We start from the raw sequence: 24,222 nt of genomic DNA on the forward strand, positions 1-24,222 counted from the left end.
GCCAGGCTGGAGATGAGGCTTTAGGGCTGCCATGCCTTACAAATTGCAGCCTTCATGAGGAAGCCTGTTTTCCAAACGTCGCTTTCAACTGACACATTTTCAGCTTAACATTTGTCAAACCTCTTCTTTTGTGAAGAGTTAACGTGTCAGTTTTTAAAATGGCTTGCGGTTTCTATCCACCTTCCTTGATGGAAATGTGCAAAGTGCGAGTTACTCCCTTTCACAAAGCATCTTGTCAAGGATCCTGACTCCAATCCGACTTCTCCCGGGGACAAAAAAAAAAAAAAATCTGCCTTCTGGAAACTTAACAAGCGGTGACTATCCCATCATAATTCTGCCTAGAAGAAGTTACTCAACAACAGCCCGAAAATGCTAACGCACCTGTAGGGTTTGATCCTCAACACCAGACGGAGCAAATTATTATTATTACTTTAAATTAATTTATTTACTTATTTATTTTTGGCTGCATGGGCTCTTCGTTTCTGTGCGAGGGCTTTCTCCGGTTGCGGCGAGCAGGGGCCACTGTTCATCGCGGTGCGCGGGCTTCTCACTATCGCAGCGTCTCTTGTTGCGGAGCACAGGCTCCAGACGCGCAGGCTCAGTGGCCATGGCTCACGGGCCCAGTTGCTCCGCGGTATGTGGGATCTTCCCAGACCAGGGCTCGAACCCGTGTCCCCTGCGTTGGCAGGCGGACTCTCAACCACTGCACCACCAGGGAAGCCCGGAGCAAATTATTTTAACAGAGGGAATAAGTGACAATGAGCGGGCAAAGCGATGACACCAGCCAATATGTTCCCTTTGCTGAAAGTACCATAAATGAACAAAGAGCAACCTCCATCTGAGGAATGATGAGGATGTGATGAATGCCCCGAATGTACTCAAAAGAACAATCTCCTGAAGAATCGCACCTTGGCATCCTCCCAGCCACACCTGCCCACATCCCCTCCTGCTTCATCCTCATCAGCTTAAATCACTGCCAAGTATTTTAATTCTTCCTGAACACCGGCTTCCCTGTTTTGTTTCAAACATCCACGTCTCCTCCTGGAGTCCGTTAGAGTCTGGAAATCAGATCATCCATCTTTCCTGCCTGTCGCTGCTCGAGACTTGGAAGGCCTCTCAGGATGTGCTTAGCATAGGAAGGTCACCTTGAACTTCAACCATGGACATGAAGGGATATAAAATGCGCTGGTGAGTTCTCAATGCTCTCATTTAGGTAATGGGTCGATTGGTTAAAAAGAAAAAAGAGAAAGGAGACTCACTGGTATTTTAAGTAACAGAATAAAAATTTAAAATATGCTTTTATGGGCTTCCCTGGTGGCGCAGTGGTTAAGAGTCGGCCTGCCAATGCAGGGGACATGGGTTCGAGCCCTGGTCGGGGAAGATTCCACATGCTGCGGAGCAACTAAGCCCGTGTGCCACAGCTACTGGGCCTGCACTCTAGAACCCGTGAGCCATAACTACTGAGCCTGTGTGCCACAACTACTGAAGCCCGTGCGCCTGGAGCCCGTGCTCCACAACAAGAGAAGCCACTGCAATGAGAAGCCCATACACAGCAACGAAGACCCATCGCAGCCAAAAAATAAATAAATATCTAAAAACTAACTAAATAAAAATATGCTTTTATGACAGGCTAAAGATCAATATTAAAAAAGGATTTTTTCATTGTTAGGGATGTATGTGACATATAAAAAGAAACAAGGAAGTGAAGATTAGAAACCACAGGTTTCAGAATAAAGGATCTAAGACTAAGGTACTGATTGAGACATTGGCCTTGTTTAAAAAAATACAGGTGTAACGAATAAATTGCCTCCTTGCAAGTCCTCACATGTACAGCTTTACAAAAGTAGCCAAATATCTGCTAATTAGAGGGTTTTATTCAGAGAGTTGAGAAGGATACTAAAAGTCCTCTAATTATGAAGGGGCTGCTTAAAAAAAATGAAAGAATTAAGTTGGGTTCTAGTTACATGAGGATATACTAACATATACCTATTCATGTAAAAGAGGACCTTAAATTTAAAACGTCAGTGAAACATAGTGGTGGCATTTTTGTACAAGCATCTTTTCTGAAAGGCGAAGAGCTTGAGGCAGTGTCTTACTTAGTTCACAGTCCATGTTTCTGCTGGTATGTTTGATCAAGGAATGAAGGTAACTACTTCACTGGGAGAACAGGAGGGCAGAAAGCTGGGATACAGGAAGTGGTTCACATTCTTCTCTTTCCCAAGGAGGAGAGAAGGGGAAAACTCTAAGGGAATTCACTTTAAGGAGGTCCCTGGCCCCAGGAGTTTAATGTCAAGTGCATTCTCCCAGCAGAGGCTCACACAGATGTTCTAAAAGCAGCGAACAGAGTACTGATTGGTCCCCCTAGAAAGGGGACAATGGCTCTCCCACGCTTGTTTAAGCTTTCTAATGTTGATTTAACTGGACAAAAGATAATTCTCCACGAGGAAACAAACACATAAAAAATAAGCTAATAGGCAAACAGCTTACTCTGATCCTTAAATATAAGATGCTAATAAAACAGAGAAGAATATATACATCAAATATGTCACAGATTAAAATGTCACAGATTCCCTTTCAAATAACTTACCAATAAACTCAACCAATGCAACACACCACTCACTCATCCAGAATCCCAACGATGTTCAAATAAACGGAACTAGTTTGTAACAGCATATAATGGTGATTAATAGCCTAATGACTCAAAGGTAATACGAAATCCACACATTCACAATGTCATCTTTTCAAATGAAATTACAATTAGAAGCACTTTCATACACAATGTATTCTAATTCTCTGTAAATTCTAAATTCGTGAATGGTAAATTAAAAAAACTGTTAACCAGAGAAAACAACAGACTATTTCCCCCAATTCTAGAATAACAGGACCTTATTTATTTTTCTGTAGGTATCCTATACAATGGTTTTCTAAAACCATACCCTACAAACCAAGGCCTACATAATCCTTCATTTACTAACGAAAAATTAGAGCCTTAACTAAAGCCAATGCTAGCAACGATTAACAATTTAAGAGAAACCGAATGAACAATAAACGGTTCATTTGCAACTATATTTTCACACATTTTTATAATTAAACAAATTTTCAAGGCTGAACTATGTTCGTTCTTTTTTTAAAAAACTATGTATCTATAATAATTGCACGTATCTATGTAGTTCATGAAACAATAACACACAGCCTATACATCTCTCATTTTACTCTTAAGGTAAGTCTTATGACATGTGATAAATGTTAAGGTATCAAAAAAAATGTTAAGGTATCATCTTCGAAGAAATCTAAACCATGCTTTACACTGCGTTCGCATATGAGGATACGCCATCATTTTGGCAATTTGAGTCTATTTCCCCTGAACACCATTCTTCTTTCACAGCTCATCTTCTCTGTGATTCTGTCAGATGGAAATATACCATAAGGAGTCCCAGATGTGTAACCAGGAGCATGGCATACGGGGACATGTGCTACCAGAGCCACAGCTGGCCATTCAGAGGCAAGGACTCTGCCCCGTCAGTTAAGTCTGACCTGCTGTCCCAACACAGATTCCGAGAGAGCTGTGCTGAGTTTGTGGGGGGAGCGTATTTCTGATACCAAAAAACGGGAGACTCCAAACTGAATGTAACTTTTAACGATCTCCTAGGTCTTCTCTAAGAGTTGGGATATTAAATTCTCAAAAGTTGGTACCAGACACAGGAACAGATTAAATCTGACTATGAATTGTTTCAAGTCATTTGCATTTGCTTAAAACTAGCGGTGACGGGATTTTGGTGTTAGGGGTCCCTGAAGCATTGAGAGAAATGCTCACTTCAATTTGGGGCTGGGGAGTGGATGAGGGAGAAATAATGGCAGAAGATTAATAGTAACAACAGAGTAGGTGGGGGGTGGCAGAATTCCTTCCAACCCGGACAAACTAAGGAAGAAAGAGGTGGGAATAGTTTGGTTTTAAGGCTGGGTCCCCACAGGTGCCCTTGACCAGAGGGGAGGACTTGAGAGGTTTTGATGCTACGACTTAAGCTAGCTGATTCCTCCTCCTTGTCTTCTGCCTTATCTCTTCTCTTAGAGAGATTATTATCTCACTAGAGTAAAAGCTTCTGAAGAATAGGATGATGTCTTCTTAGTATTCCCTACTGATTTTATAAATAAACCACTTAACAATTTTGTTCATAACATTTGTTATTCTTTACATTCAAAGGAGAAAAAAGTATGTTCTGATCTTCGTGTATTTGGTGAATCTCCTTAGTGCCATGCATAGTCAGCCAATTTAATACCTTAAGAGATTTCTAAACAAAATTGGTATAAATTCCCTTTGAAAATATCAATTAAAAATAATCTATAAATAACAGAGACAATTACCTGTGGTTATTAATAAAATTTTAAAATGCTCTGAGCTCGGTGCCGCCAATGACAAGATCACACGATAGGTTTTTAAAAACGGCATAATTACTGTAAAACCAAACTATTTCAGAAAATCATAGTCTACTTACTATTTGTACGTCTCAGAGCGGATGTATTCAAAAACATGGGACACACCAAGCTGGAATTGGTCAGCAATGGGGGTAACCCAGGGGTTGTTCTCTGCTTTGAATATCTGCTTCTGACCAGTTAAATCCAAGTTTCCTAAAAAGAAGGAGGGGGGAAAAAAAAGGTGAAGGTCATCCAACCAACAGAAATCAAATCTAAGAAGTAATTCCTGCTCAGTAATCATAGCACAACCTTAAGCATTTTTTGAGTCATTTAATTTCTTTTAAAAAGTTTTACCAAAAGTCATCACTGATATACATGCCATGTCAGCGATTGTACACTGGCCCAAGAAATTAAGAAGGAAGGAAGGGAGGGAGGGAAGGAGGGAGGAGAGAGGGAGTAAAGATGTAAGAAGGAAGTAAACTTGGAATTCTTGCAAATGAAGCATTTGCTTCATTTTTCCAAGTATTTGCTACAGAAACGACAATGGCCCTCCAAGATCGAGAGAACCATTAATAGCAGAACCTCCCCAAATTCCATCTTGACAGTGTGCATCACCACTTGTCCAATCTGATCTAAACCTGACCCATGCGGAACCTAGAAAAACGGTACAGATGAACCGGTTTGCAGGGCAGAAATAGACAACGATGTAGAGAACAAACGTATGGACACCAAGGCGGGAAAGTGGCAGGGGTGGTGGTGGTGGTGGTGGTGGTGGTGGTGTGATGAATTGGGAGATTGGGATTGACGTGTATACACTGATATGTATAAAATAGATAACTAATAAGAACCTGCTGTATAAAAAAATAAATAAAATTAAATTCAAAAAATAAAATAAAATAAACCTGAACCAATCACCACCACTTTTCATCAAAGCAGGACACGAGTGAAGAAAGATAAGAATACTGCCCAAGTAGAATGATTATCGCCTCATTCGGGTACTATAAACACACCTCGGAATCAGCACTAAATGAGTCTCATCAACATGCTGAGGGTAAAAACGCACACACTACAGCCCTTACCAGTTGACAAATTACCTGTAAAAAGCATTTCCACCTTTGATTCTCCAACAATCCCTAAGGTCAGTAATTGACATCGCTTTATAGACAAAGAAATGGAAACTTGGGGGGAAATTATGTAATATGTCCAAGATCAGAAAATGTCAGAGTAGGGATTGGAATCTAAGGCTTCTGACTCCAAATCTCTTATTTTTCCTACAATGCTTGGTGAAGCTATCAGGTTACATGTCAACCTAGATCAACCAAGGATGAGTTAATGAAGGCAGCCAGCATCTGGGTACCACCTGTTGATGGACGGGTCAGTCAGCTCTCTCTGTTTTTCTGTTTGGTATATTTAAACATGGAAAAGGCAGCGTGAGAAAGAGCTTCCTAGAACCTGCTTGCCTAAGAAAGACACAGGGACAGATGTGACACATCAGAGCCGTATGTGCTTTACTTGGCAGACTCACCGAAATCCTTTCCCTAAAAGTCCTACGGAGGAAGTCCATTTGCAGACCCCTGGTCTACAGTCCAAGGCTTTTTGAGCAAAGACACCAAGCAATTTATTCTTCCCAGGACACAACCAAAGTGCCATATCTGTCCTGTTCTCAGGCTCTACGGCCAATATTGTCATAAGTGATAACTTCAGGATAAGGAAAACATATTCTAGGATGCAAGCATCGCACAAAGCCCATCAACTTCCTAGCTAATCCGAGCTTTGGGAATGAAAAGAAAATGTTTACCAGGATGACGTAGCATTTCTTAAAACAAAAGAATCAATACCTTGAATCCGTCTTCTTTTTGTTACACAGGCGGAACTTGTTTTATCATGCTTCACTTTACTGTGGTTCGCAGATACTGCATTTTGTATAAAGCGAAGGTCTGTGGCAACCCGATGTCCAACAAGCCTGCCGGTATCATTTTTCCAACATCATTTGCTTACTTTGTGTCTCTGTGTCACATTTTCGTAATTCTTGCAATATCCATTTCATTATTATTATATATGTTATAGTGATCTGTGGTCAGTGATCTTTGATGTCACTACTACAAGTCACTGAAGGCTCAGATGATGGTTAGCATTTTTTAGCAATAAATTATTTTTTAATTAAAGTATGTACATTGTTATTTTAGATATAACGCTATTGCACATTTAACAGACTACAGTATAGTGTAAACATAATTTTTATAGGTACTGGGAAACCAACAAGCTGGCGTGAATGCCTTTATTGTGATATTTGCTTTATTGCGGTGGTCTGAAATCCAAACTACAATATCTCTGAGGTGTGCCTCTATGAACTTGCAACTATTCAGAATAATGGAGAAAGAAAAGACCAATATAAAAGTGATTACCATTTCATGAAATGCTTTTAAAGATAGCAGATATTACTAAATATTGAGAGCAAGTAATTCATCATGATCTTTCCAAAGCTACTTAGAATCTGCTGGTGTTAAGTACGAAAATAAGCAGATACATTTCTCTCCAAGATTATCAATATTGTCAGTTTCCTCATCTTAATGGTTAAACATCATTAGTCAGATATTAAATCACTTGAGAAATTAATGAGCTTTATTCTCTCAACCATGAGTCAGAAAATTGCTTGGGGTAAATGGAAATCCAAACATCGCACATATTCGGTTTAGCTGAGTATCCTACCAGGGTGTAACCTTGTTGGCAATGGACTGCCATTTAGATATTTTGTTTTTATCTTTACTTGGAGAAAGGAAGGGGTTTTCAGCTTCCCGAGAATCAAACTGATCGCTTGGTTAAATTTCACTATAATTCTCATTTCCTCTATGTCCTGTCGTCCACATCATTCTCTCATTACTTCTTGTCCTATTTCCACATTTCCTAAAAATGAATGTAATAGAAATTCCTAGAAAAAGTCTTCTATTTAAAACAAGTCTGTATTTCTGAAGTGTCCTGTTTTAAACACAGAGTGTGTTATGCTGCCCACTATTCTTAGGAAGCATGGTCATCGAGGGAATGGCTGAGCTACCAGGTGACAGTAACCACGGGGTAAGCAATTCACTAAAAAGTTGGAGGCGGAGGCACTAGAGGTAAAAGCATGTCTCTTAAAACATTCACCTCTTAGACAACCTACGCTTACACAGTATCATCTTCCAGCCTCCAGGCCCTGCCCACTGATATCAGCATGGAATCAACTACAAAAAGAAATAATCCATGAGACCTTTGGAAAAAAGATATGTTTTCAAAAAAAAAAGCCCTGGAAAGCATATCCAATTCCTAAGCAAAGGGGATCTCCCTGATAAAGGCGATTCTGCTCTAAACATCTTTCCTCTTCATTCCCCAACAAATTGGTTATTCTAATGAAAAATCCGGTCTACATTTCCAGTGGGTAGAGTTGTATCTGTTGAACACGCTTCCAGGACTCCCTGTCATTCACATATTACCACGAATTTACTCAACTGGATTGTTTTCCTTTTAACCTCTGGTTCAGATGGGTATCACAGGAATATATATATATATTTTTTTAACTCTGGGGAGGAAGGGTGGGAAGGGGAGGGGAGGTGGCTATGTTGGAAGCACAGAGGATTTCTCAGCACGTTGTATTTTCAGGGCTCTGGGTCAATATGAGAGCAACGTGGACCAGGGAAAGGGTCTAGGAAGGACCTCAAGGATGAGCCTCAGCTATTCCAGGGTTGCCTGGACGACCCGCTCTTCTTTCCCAGGCTGCATCACCAGCTTCCTCCCACCCAGGTCCAAGCTTCGCCCACTACTCCAAAAGTACCGACATTATGAGCAGGTTTTAATGGATTATCCTTGAGATTTACATACAGGTGCAGAGAGGAAGAGCCTGCATGCTCTCACCAACAGCCCACAAACCCACGTTAGAATGTACACGGCCTCCTGCTCACTCAGTAACAGCCTCTGACTAAGCCGGCAGGCTTGTTAGCGGTCATCCTCTGAGAATAACGCGCTCAACTTCGATGCTCCCCGCTTGCCACACGTGCAGGACAGACCTGGGGGAACGGTGTCAAGAAAGGTCAGCTATGTTCCCTGGGCCGTCTCGTCTGAAGCCTCTAACCCCCCGGAGATCTGTCAATGCCTAGCAACGTCTCTATTTCAGCACTGTCCATGGAGACAGCAGAGGCAGAGGGGAAGGCTAGTGACGGCTGCTAACTGGAGCACGCAGCAAACGCAGGATGGGAGCTGGACACGTTCCCTTCGGGGCAAAGGGGTCTTCAACTGATGTCTGGAAGTTGGGGTACGCACAAAGGACCAGAGGCTCTTCACGAGCAATTTCATTTCTATCACTTCCACCTCATCTGTACATCCCAGCTGAGGGAGGGGAGGGTGGAGAGAGGAGTTACCCTCCCCTCCCCCATTTATTTATTTTATTATCAAACAACCCTAAGCCAGAGTTAGTATCAGACAGACTTCAGATTCACAGGTGCTTCACAGAATACCAGAACTGGGAAGCCTAACAGAAAAGAACGATGGCGGGGGCAGGAAGCAAACAGTAGCTTTGTGGTTGATGCTGTGCAGTTTTTTTGTTTTTTTTTTTTTTAACAAAGCACCATGAAACCCATGCTTAATGCCCACAGCACACCTTAACGCAGGCAACTATTACAGATGGCAGAGCTGGAAACCTCACAAGCCAAACCCAGTGCCAACTCTTCCTAGCTACAAGCAGGCCCGGGGGAACAGGATGTGCTGATTGTCTTCTGAGCTCACGTCACTGGTGGAGGACACAGTACCTGCTTCTGTGCAGCTATGGCCCTGCCAGTCGGCTCTGTGTCTCTGGCTCTCTCACCTCGCTCTGAAGGCTGGCAATTTCAGAAGAGGGCTAAGATAACGCGTGGAGCTCGGCCATCATCCCGTGGGAAAAGCTGACACCTGTCCCCGCGATGGGCTCAGCAACAAGTTACTCTGGCCTCAGCTGAGCCCCTCCGTCAGCTGTCCGAGGTGGGTTCCCTTTCCGGTAATAACATGCAGGAGGCATCTCAGCCCGTCAGTCAGGCTACAGGAGCCCTAACTTGCCGCACGCTTCGCTGGCTCTAGTTAGGAGCCCTCGCCCACCTCCTTGATTAGAAGCCTGAACGGGCGCTCTGGTGCCGTTCTAACAAGGATCAGACGGCAGGATTAAGCACTGTGACAAAGAGGATCTAATAAGCTAGAAAGCGGAGCATCCGCGGACACGCTGGCTGACTCCCCGACACAGATTCCCTCCACTCCCTCTCCACTGGGGAGGCCCGGGCCACACGGGGAGCCAGCCTGCGCCGTGATTAGTGGTGACCCTCTGGCCGGCGCTGCCCTGAAGATCATTTGTCACTCAGAGGCTGCTTCTGCAATTGCAAATTGGATTTTCCATTTTATTACCTGCAAAAGGACCATGTATGCTTCTTTCAAGAGCCTCGAGTACAGCTGCTTTGTCGTGCAACTGTTATTTTGTAAAGGCTACAATCGTGCAAAACGGTCCTTCTCCTCGCTAGTTATACGTGTGATGGGATGCAACAGGCCTTGTGGCCCCATTAAGAAGCAGGCACTGGTTTTCACGTATGGAAATTGGTTGTTTTCATAATCACACTGATGATAAGAATTCTTCCCGAGTACTCAAAACCCGGAACCATGTGCCCAGTAACATCATTTATCGGATATTAAGCAAGCGAGGCGATCTGGGCAAATTTTTCACGTCATCAGAGCATCGTTCCCTCCCTCCCTAATTCCAAAATACCACAGAACGCTTTTTAAATTAATTCACCCTAAAACCCAGGCTCTCTCACTCAGGAAAATCTAAGGCTATAGTCTAACAAGGTAAAACTAGCAAACCATGGTTGATTGGGTAGTCTATCATCAGTATACTGGATTTGCCCAAACCCAAGGAATTGATTCACTGTGGAAGGGGTCTAGATGGGACATTATGACAGCTGAAAGATCACCTCTGCTCTGCAGTGAGTCCATACACAGAAGCTCACCACAAATGACTCCAACGCAAAATAAAAGCTGCTTCTAGGGCCGCTCCAGATAGAAAGAGATACCCTGCACGTAAACCTCTCAGATTTTATTACTATGGAAGAGGCTACCAATTACAGAAGCGCATGATTATAGATGACAGCTGGAGATGGAAGGTTTCCACCTTGTTCACTTCTTTAGCAACATCCTTCACTGAATGGAAAATGATCATAAAGCTTATAAAATAATGCTCATATTGTAATAATAAATGTTTGCTGTAGTAAAACACTGGAAACAACCAGAATGTTCACCAATAGGTAAGAAGCAGAATAATGGATGCTACAGCCACCCAACGAAATGTTTCCAGTTATTAAAATGAATGACATAGACCTGTATGTTTTGACCTAGAAAGAGATCTACACTCTAATTCTTAAAAATTAAGGGTGTACTAAGTTTGCTACGATTTCATTATTGAAAAATTACAGAAGAAAGAAATCCCATATTATGTATATGAGGAAATGTTTACGTGAAAAAAAGAGAAGAGTAGGATACGTATCAAATTGTTAAGACTGGTTTCCTCAAAGAGGGGAACGCAAGGTGGGAAAGGGATTTGAACCAGCAGAATAAAGGGTAAACCGTTAATTTTCTTTTTCGAGAATTCCATGTGATTACAAGTACGGATTATTTTTATAATTAAATAAGAATAAGGTGCCTGGAAAGGAAATCATCAGAAACAATTCAAAATACATGATGGGCGCTAATTAGTACAAAGGCAGTGGCTTTTATCTAAAACAGCATCATCCTACTGCAGGGAGCAGCACGCTTTATAGACGATGATCTGCTAAACCCTAACTGGATGGAGAAGGGGGGGTCTGAGGCTGCTTCTTTTTCGGTGCATCATCGATGCAATCAAAGCAAGCTGGGATGTCTCATGACAGCTCTCAAATTTATTCTGCGGGGAATTCGAGGCCACACTGTCATTCTGGCAATTGTCTGCTTAGCCTTCTGGCGACACATTTTTAAAACACGCATTTTGTTCACTTAATACATACAAAGCGTTGCTGCTGTGTGAAACATACTAAAACTGTTACTCTTCTGATCTCGTCGAGGGAAGAGCACAATTTAAATGAAAAAGATTTTTTTTGAGGAAGCCAAACACCCTGTCAAATGGCTCCAACGGAAGTGCATCTGATTTATGTGTGTCGGTGTGAACGAGTCCAGAAGCCCTTCTAACCCACGAAGAAAAGTATCATTTTACAGTTTCCCCTTGCTGCCCTTCTTGGCCATCTGATATCTGTGTTCCAGGATAAGATGGAATAGAAGGGTCTCTCAGTCACGTGTAAGTAGGATTACCCAGCAACAGAGCAGTGGGCCTCCCCAATGCACACCACCATCGCTGCTTTACCCTGCAAGTCCCTTTCCATGGCTGCACCATAAATAATTCACGTTGTAAACCTGGCATTGGCGTAGGGTTTCCCCATCATTCTTCTAAATGTGGGAGGTAATCTTATTTTTGCTTGCCAGATTTCCATGTTATTGTTGATGTAACGTCAGGCAGTACAGACAAAAGCCCAGTGGATCTGGCCAGAGGACCTGGCTCCAGATGCCGCGTACCATTCACTGGCTTTGTGACCAAAGGACTTTCGGGAAATCCTTGTGTTTTCTGAGCTTCAGTTTTCTCATCTGCCAAGTGGGGAGAATAGGACAGATTGATAGGATTGTGGACAGGGGCCCAAACGTGGACAAAATGGTTCTCTACATTGGAAAGCACGACATAAATATAAAATACTCTTTTCAAAAAAAAAAATAAATTAAAAAAAATAAATAAAATAAAATACTCTTTTCATGATTATGTTAAATGAAATCTGCAAAGGAGAGAAAAACGTATACTGGAAAAGAGTTTCCCTAAAACAGAGGTTCACTCAGGGGATTCACAATCTCCTGAAATGGAATGCAAAATCAATCTACATTTGCATGGTGGCGCTCTTCCGGAGAGAGGGCCCCCAAGTTCATAAGCGTCTCAGAGGTCTGTGATCAAAAGTAGGGCCAAGATAAAATTGAGGAGGCCTGATTTCATTTCCTAGAAGACTGAAGATTTCTAAATGGTGGCAGTCTGCAGCACCCCGCAGGGGTCGGTTCCCGGAGTGCACTGGGTCATTCAGCGTCCTCCTAAACCTCAACGTCCTTCCATTCAAGTTCCCCAGGTCAAGGACGACCTTCTGACTGCCTGGGAAGTTGAAAATGTCAGCACCGAGGGAGCCCCAGTTACCCTGGAGACTCCCCAGGAGACGTCCCTGTATAATACAACATAAACTAAAATAAACGGATGTTCAAAGAATAAGTTCCAGCAATCACAACTTCTCATAGGATCAATGACAGTATCACACCCTTTGGTAATCCATTTCAAGTACAGATGTGGGAGAATTCCCTAGGGAAACTGTACACCAACAGGTATCCTCCAAGCTCGTACTGTGAAGTCTCATTTTATGAAGAGCCACAGGATGTGAGTGGGGGGAAGAACTGATCTCAAAAGAAGTCAGAACATATGTGGAATCTAGAAAAACGGTACAGATGAACTTATTCGCAGAGCAGAAATAGAGACACAGACGTAGAGAACAAACTTATGGATACCAAGGCGGGAAGAGGGGACAGGATGAATTGGGAGATTGGGATTGACATATATACACTACTGATACTATGTATAAAATAGATAACTCATGAGAACCTACTGTATAGCACAGGGACCTCTACTCAATGCTCTGTGGTGACCGAAATGGGAAGGAAGTCTAAAAAAAGAGGGGATATATGTATACGTATAACTGATTCACTTTGCTGTATAGCAGAAACTAACACAACACTGTAAAGCAACTCTACTCCAATAAAAATTAATTTAAAAAAATTAAAAGAAGTCAGCACATTTGGCTTCAACTCTTAGGTCTCTCATTAACTAGTTATATACTCTTGAACAAGTCACTGAAGCACTCCTGACCTTGGCTTCCTGATCTGTGAAATAATGGTATCAGAACTGGGGCTTCCCTGGTGGCGCAGTGGTTGAGAGTCCACCTGCCGGTGCAGGGGACGCGGGTTCGTGCCCCGGTCTGGGAAGATCCCACATGCCGCAGAGCGGCTGGGCCCGTGAGCCATGGCCGCTGAGCCTGCGGGTCCAGAGCCTGTGCTCCGCAACGGGAGAGGCCACAACAGTGAGAGGCCCGCGTACCGCAAAAGAAAAAAAAGAACTGATAAGTTCTAAGATCTCTTCCCAGTATCAAACTCAATTAACTTTTTTCAAATAAATTTATTTATTTAATTTATTTATTTATGGCTGTGTTGGATCTTCGTTGTTACACTCAGACTTTCTCTAGTTACGGCGAGCAGGGTCTACTCTTCCTTGTGATGCACGGGCTTCTCATTGCGGTGGCTTCTCTAGTTGCGGAGCACGGGCTCTAGGCGCGCAGGCTTCAGTAGTTGTGGCACGCAGGCTCAGTAGTTGTGGCACGCAGGCTCAGTAGTTGTGGCTCACGGGCTCTAGAGAGCAGGCTCAGTAGTTGTGGCGCACGGGCTTAGTTGCTCTGCGGCATGTGGGATCTTCCCGGACCAGGGCTTGAACCCATCTCCCCTGCACTGGCAGGCAGATTCTTAAACACTGCGCCACCAGGGAAGTCCCACAATTTTTTTTTTTAATTCTGCAAGATTCAGAAAATATTTGTATTTATATGAAATGATGGATGTTAACTAAACACATTGTGATAATTATTTATGATATATGTAAGTCAAATCATTATGCTGCACATCTTATACAGTGCTGTATGTCAGTTATATCTCAATAAAGTTAGAAAAAAAGAAAAAATAAAGGTATCACAAACCAGCCTTCACCATAGCTATTAAAGTTGAACGAATACAGGATATCCTCCGTAATGATAAAACATTATTTCCACTAATTTAGCACTTACTTCACATTCGATCTCAGGTCTCTTCCACAATTCCCTCTCTAGCAAGATTTAATATGAAGTGTTTCTGAATTGTCTTGCGATACTACAGACAAAAGCAATTCGTTGTTCTCTTCCTAGAAGGCCTTCTAGCCCTTCTCAATCCCTACAGCCCTAGGTACCCAGGATCACCATGACACCCATGTTGCCCAGAAGGCTTGTTCCACAGCACACATGAGAAGAGTTCCAACACCCTCTCAAGAAAACTTGTAGAGTCAGTGTGAGGTGAAGGGCAGGCAATATGGGAAGAGCAAACTTTGAAATCAACCTTAGCATCTAAGAGACAAGTTCTAAGACAGCACCCACCACTGATGTTTCTGAGTACAAAAGTGTAGGCCAAGACAAAGACTAGGAGATGTCGACTGATATCTTACTGACTTACAGTTCATAAAGCATTCTTCTATCAAACTTGACACCCACTCAAAAGGACTAATTCCTAGAGTTGCTTTGGGGAATGCACACTTTCCCTAACCGGTAAGAGTACAGACTGGGACCTCTTTTCTGAAAGATGACTGGACAATATACAGTAAGAGCTAAAACAAAGCTCATACTGTTTGGCCCAGTAATTCCACCCTTGCAATAAATTTATGCTAAGGATACAATCATAGATATTCACAGTGATTTACGAATACAAATTTTCACTTCTGCTGCTGTGTTCCTCCAGAACATCTGGAAACTCAAATGGCTAAGGGGTTGGTTAATAAATTATGAGACACTCAGAATGGTATCATATGTAGTCATATGGTTAAAAATGTTTTCAAATAAAATTTAATGACGGGGGTAATGGTCATGACATAATATTGAAGGTGGAAATGTAGACTATAAAACCCACATAGTACAATATGATCCTATGTTTTTTTAAAAAGTATATATACACATGCATAGGAAAAAGACTAGAAGAACATACACATTGTATATATACACACATAAATAGAGAAAAGACTAGAAGGAAATAAAATTTTAACAGTGGTTATTTCCGGAAGGTAGGATCATGAAAGTCACCCTTTACTGTGTTTCCCATATATTCTAAAGCAGTGACTCTCAAACTTGAATGGGCATCAATATTTCCTGGAGGCCTTGGGAAAACCTCCAGAGTTTTTGATATAGGAGGACCTAGATGAGACCCGAAGTTTACACTGCTAACAAGTTCTTAGGGTATGATGATGTCTGGTCCAGGGACCACACTTAGAAAAGTCCCTGTTTATTTGTAACAATAAAAAAGCATTTAAGCAATTAAATGTTTTTAAAAGTTTAAATAAAACAGCCCCGGGACTTCCCTGGTGGTCCAGTGGTTAAGACTTGGCACTCCCAATGCAGGGGGCACGGGTTTGATCCCTGGTCGGGGAACTAAGATTCCGCATGCCACACATCACAGCCAAAAAAAAAAAAACACAAAAAAGTAAAAAAAAAACAAATAAAGCAGCCCCCAAATAGTAAATCTATTTAGAGTACTGACAAAGAAATCTGAATTTTCAGATACTATTACCAGTTCTATTAAGGATGTAAAAAAAAAACCTCCATAGAGTAGTCAATGCTTACTATTATTACCATCTTCATCATCATAATGGTAATAGCTATTAACTGCTGAGCATGTATTATGCACCAGGTGTTGCTTCAAGAGCCCTGCATATATTATTTCAAGGAGTCACAACACTTACGCATGGAAAAGTATCACTATTATCTCATTTAAAAAGGAAGAAACAACTAACATTCAGGGAGGTTGAGTCCCACGTTCAAGGTTGCATGAGTGTAAATGGCAGAGCTGGGAGTCAAAGACCAGCTTATCTGACTCTTTCAAAGCTCTTGGTCTTCTGCGTACAGGACACTGAAAACATTTTCCTCTTCCTGCAAAAAGGCACTGAGGTCGGAAGAGTCAACCATCTGACATGGTTTAAAGAACACTGGGGAGGCATAAACAAAATACATCCCTTACCTCTCTCACAGGGCCCAGAATCCTTTCATCAGAACCATGATCTAGAATCACTACTGTTACCTCTAGGAATTTTCTTTCTAAATTAAAATACCCTGGCGGAGTAACGTATTAGGGTGATACACTTTCATTAGTATGACGGAGTGAATATTTTTAACAGGTTGCATGAACATAGGGCATGCACTTCCTTATTCAAGAGTCAAAACACAAAGTCAAGGGATTCTTTTCTTTGTTGCTTCAATTGATACCTTATAGTATAGTAAAGTGATTCAGTTATACATGTATCTACTCTTTTTTATTTATTTTTTATTTTTTTTATTTTTTTGCGGTACGCGGGCCTTTCACTGCTGTGGCATCTCCCGTTGTGGAGCACAGGCTCCGGACCCGAAGGCTCAGCGGCCATGGCTCACGGGCCCAGCCGCTCCGCGGCATGTGGGATCCTCCCGGACCAAGGCACGACCCCGCGTCCCCTGCATCAGCAGGCGGACTCTCAACCACCGTGCCACCAGGGAAGCCCTATCTACTCTTTTTTAGATTCTATTCCCATATAGGTCATTACAGAGTACTGAGTAGAGTTCCCTGTGCTATACAGTAGGTCCTTATTAGTTATCTATTATATATATAGTAGTGTGTATATGTCAATCCCAATCTCCCAATTTATCCCTCCCCTCTCCCCCTTTCCCCCCTGGTAACCATAAGTTTATTTTCTACATCTGTGACTCTATTTCTGTTTTGTAAATAGGTTCATTTGTACCATTTTTTTAGATTCCACATATAAGCGATATCATGTATTTCTTTTTAAAAAAGAATAAAATCTCGTGTAATTATGCATTGAACAAATCATTGTTTTTAAAATAATAACATTTCATTAAGTCAGAATTGTTCAGGAAAATCACTATGTGATGATGAGAACTGAAATTATCCTGGGGAAATTTTGATCAGAGAAAAAGGCCGAATAGGTTTCAATCTGGGTGGGGCATCCCAGGCAAGGCAGCAGGAGCAGATTAAACGTGGTGCGTGCCAGGGCCGGGGTCTGGATGTTGGTATATTTCAATTGATCTTTATTATCTGAAATGGAAACGTCTATATATTGCAGAGAAGCAGCCATGACTCATCTTCTACAACTGTCAGGGCTGATTCAAAGCACTTCTGAGTGCCTCACGTGTCTCCGATGGTTTCAAAAGGCTGCCTTCTGGGGAAGGCGGGTAGGGGTGGGAGGGAAGGAGATTTATACCCCCTTCACTCCCATCCCCCGCCACCCCCCGGACACCACCATAACTGCACCAAGTGAAGACACAGGCCGACGCGGCCAGCTGAGCTGAGACGCCTCCCTTTTCACCCAACATCTGGAACCGTACTTGGAGATTCCGTGTGTACAAATACGCTAACTAACATTCTGACACAAAGAATCTGACCTCGATCTAGACGCACATACAACTGGAGAGCCCATTAAGGGAAGTTTGCAGGGCATGAGGGGTTTGTGGAGATGAAGTCTTAAACGTATCCAGATTTGTAACAAATTTTAATTTCCAAATTATGTAAAAAGTGGAAATGACTTCTTAGATAACTTGGCAGGAGATTAAAGGTCAAATACAGGCAGATTCAATCAGTACAGATATGATCACATAGTCTTAGTAATAATCATCTTAATAACCTTCCCAAATGGCAACAACTTAGCTTTTTAATGCTTAACCTCAAAAACAGTTGCTTAAAAAGCAAAGCAATTTTTCAGCCAATAGGACTAATGCTGAAGTTTAAATGTCATTGTAATACATTCCTAGGCACCTGCTCATATGGAATTATGAAACAAAATTAACTTTATTTTTTATTTATATCTAAATACCCTCAAATCCAATTTTATTGAAGGTTAAGTAAGGGATCAACCTACTACACAGAACCTAAACTTAAGTTATATGTAAAAACGGCTTGTTACGGCTTTGCTTCTCACTCTAGAGCTTATATTTTTATTGCTTTGGTGCCGTGTGTTACGCTCTCAGCGGAGGCTGGAGATGGTAAGAGTGCAGGTATTGTGCCATATAAAATATGTACTAAGATAATTAAGAATTGTGAGTGACACAAATGCTAAGTCTACATGAATAAAACTGCAACAACTGTCACTTAATTTCCAGCGAATTCAAAATTATTCATGCTGCAAAAAAAGCCAAATGTGTTTCAGGTTACGTATTAACAATCCACATTAATGCGTTTTGAGGAAACTTACTTTCCCTTAAGTTTAACAACTATAGCTCAGAAGTAAGATGCAATGGAAGGAAAATCACAACTGTGTGAAAACAGTACTTCCATGTGTGCAAATACACGTGCATGCACATATACACACATTCATCTACTTCAGGACTTAAGAAATATGATAAAAGCAAAAACTACATATTATAGCAGGAAAGACGTAGTAGAAAATAAAGAAGAAAAAAATTGATGTTTCTACTTTTATAACTATTTACTTTTTTTCAGTATAAGTGATAAAAGGCAAATAAGTATCCCAAACTACTATACACAAGAGTACTATCTAGTCTAGTATTAGTCCATAGTCAAGCCCAGGCCACAGACGTAACCTAGTATGTTTAAAAACTTTAACGTTAAGCTCTAAGAAAAACCAAAGCAAAATAACTATATAACTCAAGGGATAGAAGTCTACCGCACCTCCCAAGGATCTACTTAGACAATTTACAAGTCTTCATGTGTGAAAAAGCATTAACTATAAATAACAGTGAGAAAACGGAGTTTTTCCACAATTTGGGATTTGGGTGAGGACGATTACATCATGAATTGGTTTCCAGTATTTTTGGAAAGCCAACTGTCTTGGGTTAAAAATATGAAATACTGTCACAGTTAAACAATAAAAAAGGAAAGGACGTACTATAATACTCTGACTCAAGGGAAAAAAACAATCCACAAATACAAAATCGCTTTCAACATGTGAAGCTGTTTCAGAGACTCAATTTATTTACCAAAAAATAGAGCTCAAATTAGCCAACCCAGGAATTGGTACTTCTAAACAACTCCTCTGATTGTTACTGGTTTACGCAGTGTTATCGATCCCAAGATTCCAGGTGGCTGTCAAATTTCAGAGTAGCCTGATATTCCTTATCATTATCATAATAACTTACCAGAAAAAAAGAGAAATAGAATTAATGTATTTTCAAAGGCAAGAGTTGCTTTATAGACTAAATGACACCCTTATGGAGTAAACAAATTTATATGTGACTTTTTATACATTACTCACACTTATCATTTTATTTAATCTTCATGATCTGGAGATCTAGAGAAATGTTCACAAGGGTAAAATAGTTTTGTTTGGTCATAATTTGACGTCAGCATATAAGAACAAATGGTGTCCTATTGCTTAATCAAGAGCCAGGTCCCCCTAGCTGACAACGTAAATGTGAAACACTAAATGGTGACATATAGCATAAACATACTAGGCTCACATAATGGTCAGAACCGTGGCCTCATTTTTCAAACGACTGTACTTTAAAAACAGTATCATGCAAAATCATTTACAGGACATCTAGATGCACCTCCCATCATACAGTTTGTGACTTACTTGCAATGACCCAAACATACTATGGCCTTTCTTGCTTCTGCACCTACCTAAATGCCCTCTCCCCTGTGCTTCCTGATAAAATGTAACGCATTCAATGTCACCTCTTCAGAGAAGCCTGCCCGGATTTCTCCACTGAAAGTCGATCCCTGTGACTTTTGACTAACTCAGCACCTATTTGTTTGTTCCACAGTACTTATTACATTTTATAATTATTTCCTTTGCTGTGCTTTTTTTCCTGTGGTCTGTTTCTCCAACTCCATTGTAAGCTCCATGGACACAGGGGCCATAACAGTCTTGATCTGAGTGATGCCTGGCACCAGTTCAAACGCCCATTCTTGAAGTCCTTTCCAAGCTCCTCCTGCAGACCTGACTGCTGTGTCTACACTTCCATTATATAACCAAACTGGAATTAGAACCAAATTGCTTCCATCTCAGCATCCCTCATTAAATAAGATGGGAATTTCGTCTTGCTCATTTGTCTTTCTCAGGTGTCTTGTACACCGTACAGGATAGGGGTGTCCTTCTCAACGAGGATGAGATTTGATCCCTTTAAGGGTGTCTATCATATGACCTAAAGGAAAAGGGCTTTAAAAATAACTGAACACTTGTTTGCCTACATCTCATCCAGCTCCCACCACAGATACTGAGATGTCTCCCTTTACTTCCTCATGTGACAGTAGTGACCCACACATTAAAGGTGTGAGTGAGCTGGCCGTGGAACCAGCTGCCCGGGAGGGGAGAGAGCGAAGGCTGAAAGCAGTGCAGCAAGCATGAACAGGCAGGGTGAACTGGCAGACTGTTAGTGTTTACTTTCAGGATGCACTGTTCAGAAAAAGAAAGCAAAAATGTTTGGCTTAAGTGATAAACTAATAACTTAAAATGGAGAAAATGCTTTTTTTGCATGTATGGACCACAGACTAGCCTAGATGCTTTATGCATACGATCTCAAAGGAACCTGCAAACTGGGAAGGTGCCTGACAGTTCAGGGAAACGACGTTCAGAGAGGATTCCTCCCTTTCCCAAAGGCCACAGAGCCAGCAAACGGTAGTGTTCGGATTCAAACCAAGGTCTGCTCCTTCCTACTTGCCACAGTCAACGGTAAGAAAGGACCAGTCTGTCTGCCCATTCTCTTTCCTTCTCCCAATTCTTCCCCATTCTTCATCCCTCCCCTCCCTTCCCTTTTACAGAAAAAAGGACAGTGACAATGGCAAATGTACTCTGATGTGTGTTGGGATCAGGGCAACCGGCTGATTATGCCTAAAAGAGCACATAACCACGATAATAATACAAAACATATAGTTTATCTTATAAAATATCTTGCACACACACCTCCAGATAGCAAACTGGCTTTTAGAAGTTAGTTTATACATTACTGCGTTGGTCTGCTGGGGCTGCCATAATCAACTACCACAGACTGGGCGGCCTGTACAACAGAAACTGATTTTCTCCCAGTTCTAGAAGCTGGACGTCTAAGCTCAAGGCATCAGCAGATCTGTTTTTTCCTGAGGCCTCTCTCCTTGGCTTGTAGACGGCCACCTCCTCACTGCATCCTCACATGGTCTTTCCTCCTTGGAGTGCAACCCTGGTGTCTCTCTGCATCCAAATTTCCTCTTCTTATAAGGACACCAGTCAAATTAGGTTAGGGCCCCTCCTAAGGGGCCCTAATCACCGCTTTAAAGGCCCTATCTCCAAACAAAGTCACACTCTAAGGTGCTGGGTGTTAAGGCTTCAAAACATGAATTTTTAGGGGGGACCGAATTCAGCCCAAAGCAGCCACTATCTTCATTTTCTTAATAGTCGAGTAACTGGAATAGCACAAAGTCGGCCCTACATATCTGGTTCTGATTAATCATAAATTAAACATGTATAGAAGGGCCAAACAGACAAAATTACAGGCAGCAGAGGTTAAAGGAAATTCAGCTCTCTCAAGAGCACATTACTTTGACGTAACTCAAACTACTGTATACTTATATAGAATATTATACGACTTATCGTATTCATTGACATAACTTGAGTTAGGGGAATAAAGGGCATGGCAGTCTGACTCTATCATTCTTCTTTGCGTTTTCCACTACGGGTACCACTTTGGTAGATCAGAAAGAGAAGGAGATAATCAGACAAAAAGGTTAAATTTCTCTTTAGTTATACAATATCCCGTATTCGTTCATCCTTTAAATAGTTTCTCAAAAACGCTGGTGTCACTTGAAATCTCCAAACTGTGCATACTCTTTAAGGAAGGGCCTCTCCTTTGTTAGGGCTCAGTCTTCAGGGGGCTCCACGTTGGCACCAAATTACACACCGTGGAACAAAGAGCACCTCCCTACGGTTCAAGGGCGCTGAGAAGCAGGGGTTCCGATGGCAGCTTTCAGATGCTTTTTTTTTTTTTTTTTGCGGTATGCGGGCCTCTCATTGTTGTGGCCTCTCCCGTTGCAGAGTACAGGCTCCAGACACGCGGGCTCAGCGGCCATGGCCCACGGGCCCAGCAGCTCCGCAGCATGTGGGATCCTCCTGGACCGGGGCACGAACCCATGTCCCCTTCATCAGCAGGAGGACTCCCAACCACTGTGCCACCAGGGAAGCCCTTCAGATGCTTTTTGATGACAAATGATAATATTAAGCTCCTACTCAAAGGCAGCCTACAATAATTCTCCATTCCCTGATATTAAAATCCTGTAAGGGAACATAAAGCTAGCCTCATACCACCATGTACCCCCCTCTGATTAAAGCACTCTTCTGTGACAACCAGCCTCAAAGAAGCAAAGGTGGCAGATGTCAGGGCTAAAGCAGAATGGAAGTGAGACAAACCTGAAAAAAAGATGGACACAGGAGGGTGGAGACACAGTGCTGGAGGGCACAGGTGCACAAGGCAGAATGAGATGCACCAAAAGGAAGCAGAAATTTGATCTGCTGTTCTCCCGTCACAGTACATCTGCCCTATTGGCCTTAGATTTTATATATTTATTTATTTTTTATTTATTTTTGGCTGCATTGGGTCTTCATTGCTGTGTGTGGGCTTTCTCTAGTTGCGGCAAGCAGGGGTTACTCTTCGTTGCAGTGCGTGGGCTTATTGTGGTGGTTTCTCTTGTGGTGGAGCACGGGCTCTAGGTTCACAGGCTTCAGTAGTTGTGGTTCACGGGCTCCATAGTTGTGGCTCACGGGCTCTAGAGTGCAGGCTCAGAAGTTGTGGCACGTGGGCTCAGTAGTTGTGGCTCACAGGCTCAGCAGTTGTGGTTCGCGAGCTCAGCAGTTGTGGCTTGCAGGCTCTAGAACGCAGGCTTAGTAGTTGTGGCACACTGGGTTAGTTGCTCTGTGGCATGTGGGATCTTCCCAGACCAGGGCTCGAACCCGTGTCCCCTGCGTTGGCAGGCAGATTCTCGGCCACTGCACCACCAGGGAAGCCCCGGCCTCAGATTTTAAAAGTACTTACTCCTAAAGTAACTGTTGAGACATCCAGCTAAACAGGATGGAATAGAAGCATTTCCGTGTACTCCCCTTCCTTAAAATCCACTGGGAGAAGGGAGAGAATGATTTCTTAAGTGAAACATACCCCCATCTAATATCACAAACTCTGATGAAGAGTAGTTGAATTCAGGGAAATTTAATCCCAAAAGAGGGGAACACTGGTAGTTGACACAGAGCTCCTTAGAACTTAAATGTGATCACAGATGTTTTTAACAGTCCTAAAAGCCCCATCAAGTGAGCCTTCGTTGAAGCGTTAATATCTAAGTGTGAGGGTTTGCTGGGAGCAAAGGGGGAACAGTGAGTATCCCCAGAGAAACTCGTTCCACAGCAAACGACAAGAGGAGCCGAAGAGCGAACACCTTTACTATGTGAGCGAGGACGTGAGAAGAATGAGGGAGAGGATGCACTGAGGCCACATCAGCCCCCGGAGAGCCTCTAATTCCACTGCTGGACCTGAACGGGGAAGACCTGAAAAGGGAGAGGGATCTTGCTTAAGCAAATACATAGCTCAAATGAGAAATCGAGCTGTTGCTAGATAATTCATATCATGGGAACAATAAAAATGAATGAAATATAGCTACATGCAACTATATGGATAAATCTCATAACATAATGGCAAGTGAAAGAAGCCAGAATGCATACTGAATAACTCTAATTATACAAAATTCAAAATCAGCGAAACTAAGTGATAACACTAGAAGTACAGACACTGGTTACCTCGGGGGCAGAAAGCCTAGGGGTTGATTGGAAGGAGGGCTAAGGGGGAACTCTGACTCTGGTGGTCTTCTATTCCCTGACCTGTGAGCTTTTGCAGGGTGATAATTAACTGAGCTATAAGTCTATGTTGTATGAACTTTTATCTTTGTGTGTTATGCTTTAATAAATACACTGGAGAGAGA

At 42.1% G+C, this 24,222-nt stretch overlaps 1 protein-coding gene across 6 annotated transcripts in view; it reads right to left on the minus strand.

The window, feature by feature from the left end:
* RSU1 (Ras suppressor protein 1) overlaps positions 1 to 24,222 on the minus strand; it is a 356,276-nt gene that overhangs the window by 245,786 nt on the left and 86,268 nt on the right. For all 6 annotated transcript variants that reach the window (XR_009542922.1, XR_009542923.1, XM_060162616.1 and 3 more), the window contains one exon: positions 4,494 to 4,626. Coding sequence is in view for 4 of the 6 variants with exons in the window: in XM_060162616.1 (XP_060018599.1) it covers positions 4,494 to 4,626 (133 nt within the window). In the remaining 2 variants the exon portion in view is untranslated. The remainder of the gene's footprint in view (positions 1 to 4,493; positions 4,627 to 24,222) is intronic.

The sequence above is a fragment of the Lagenorhynchus albirostris genome, chromosome 1 (genome assembly GCF_949774975.1).
Source record: "Lagenorhynchus albirostris chromosome 1, mLagAlb1.1, whole genome shotgun sequence".
NCBI lineage: Eukaryota > Metazoa > Chordata > Mammalia > Artiodactyla > Delphinidae > Lagenorhynchus > Lagenorhynchus albirostris.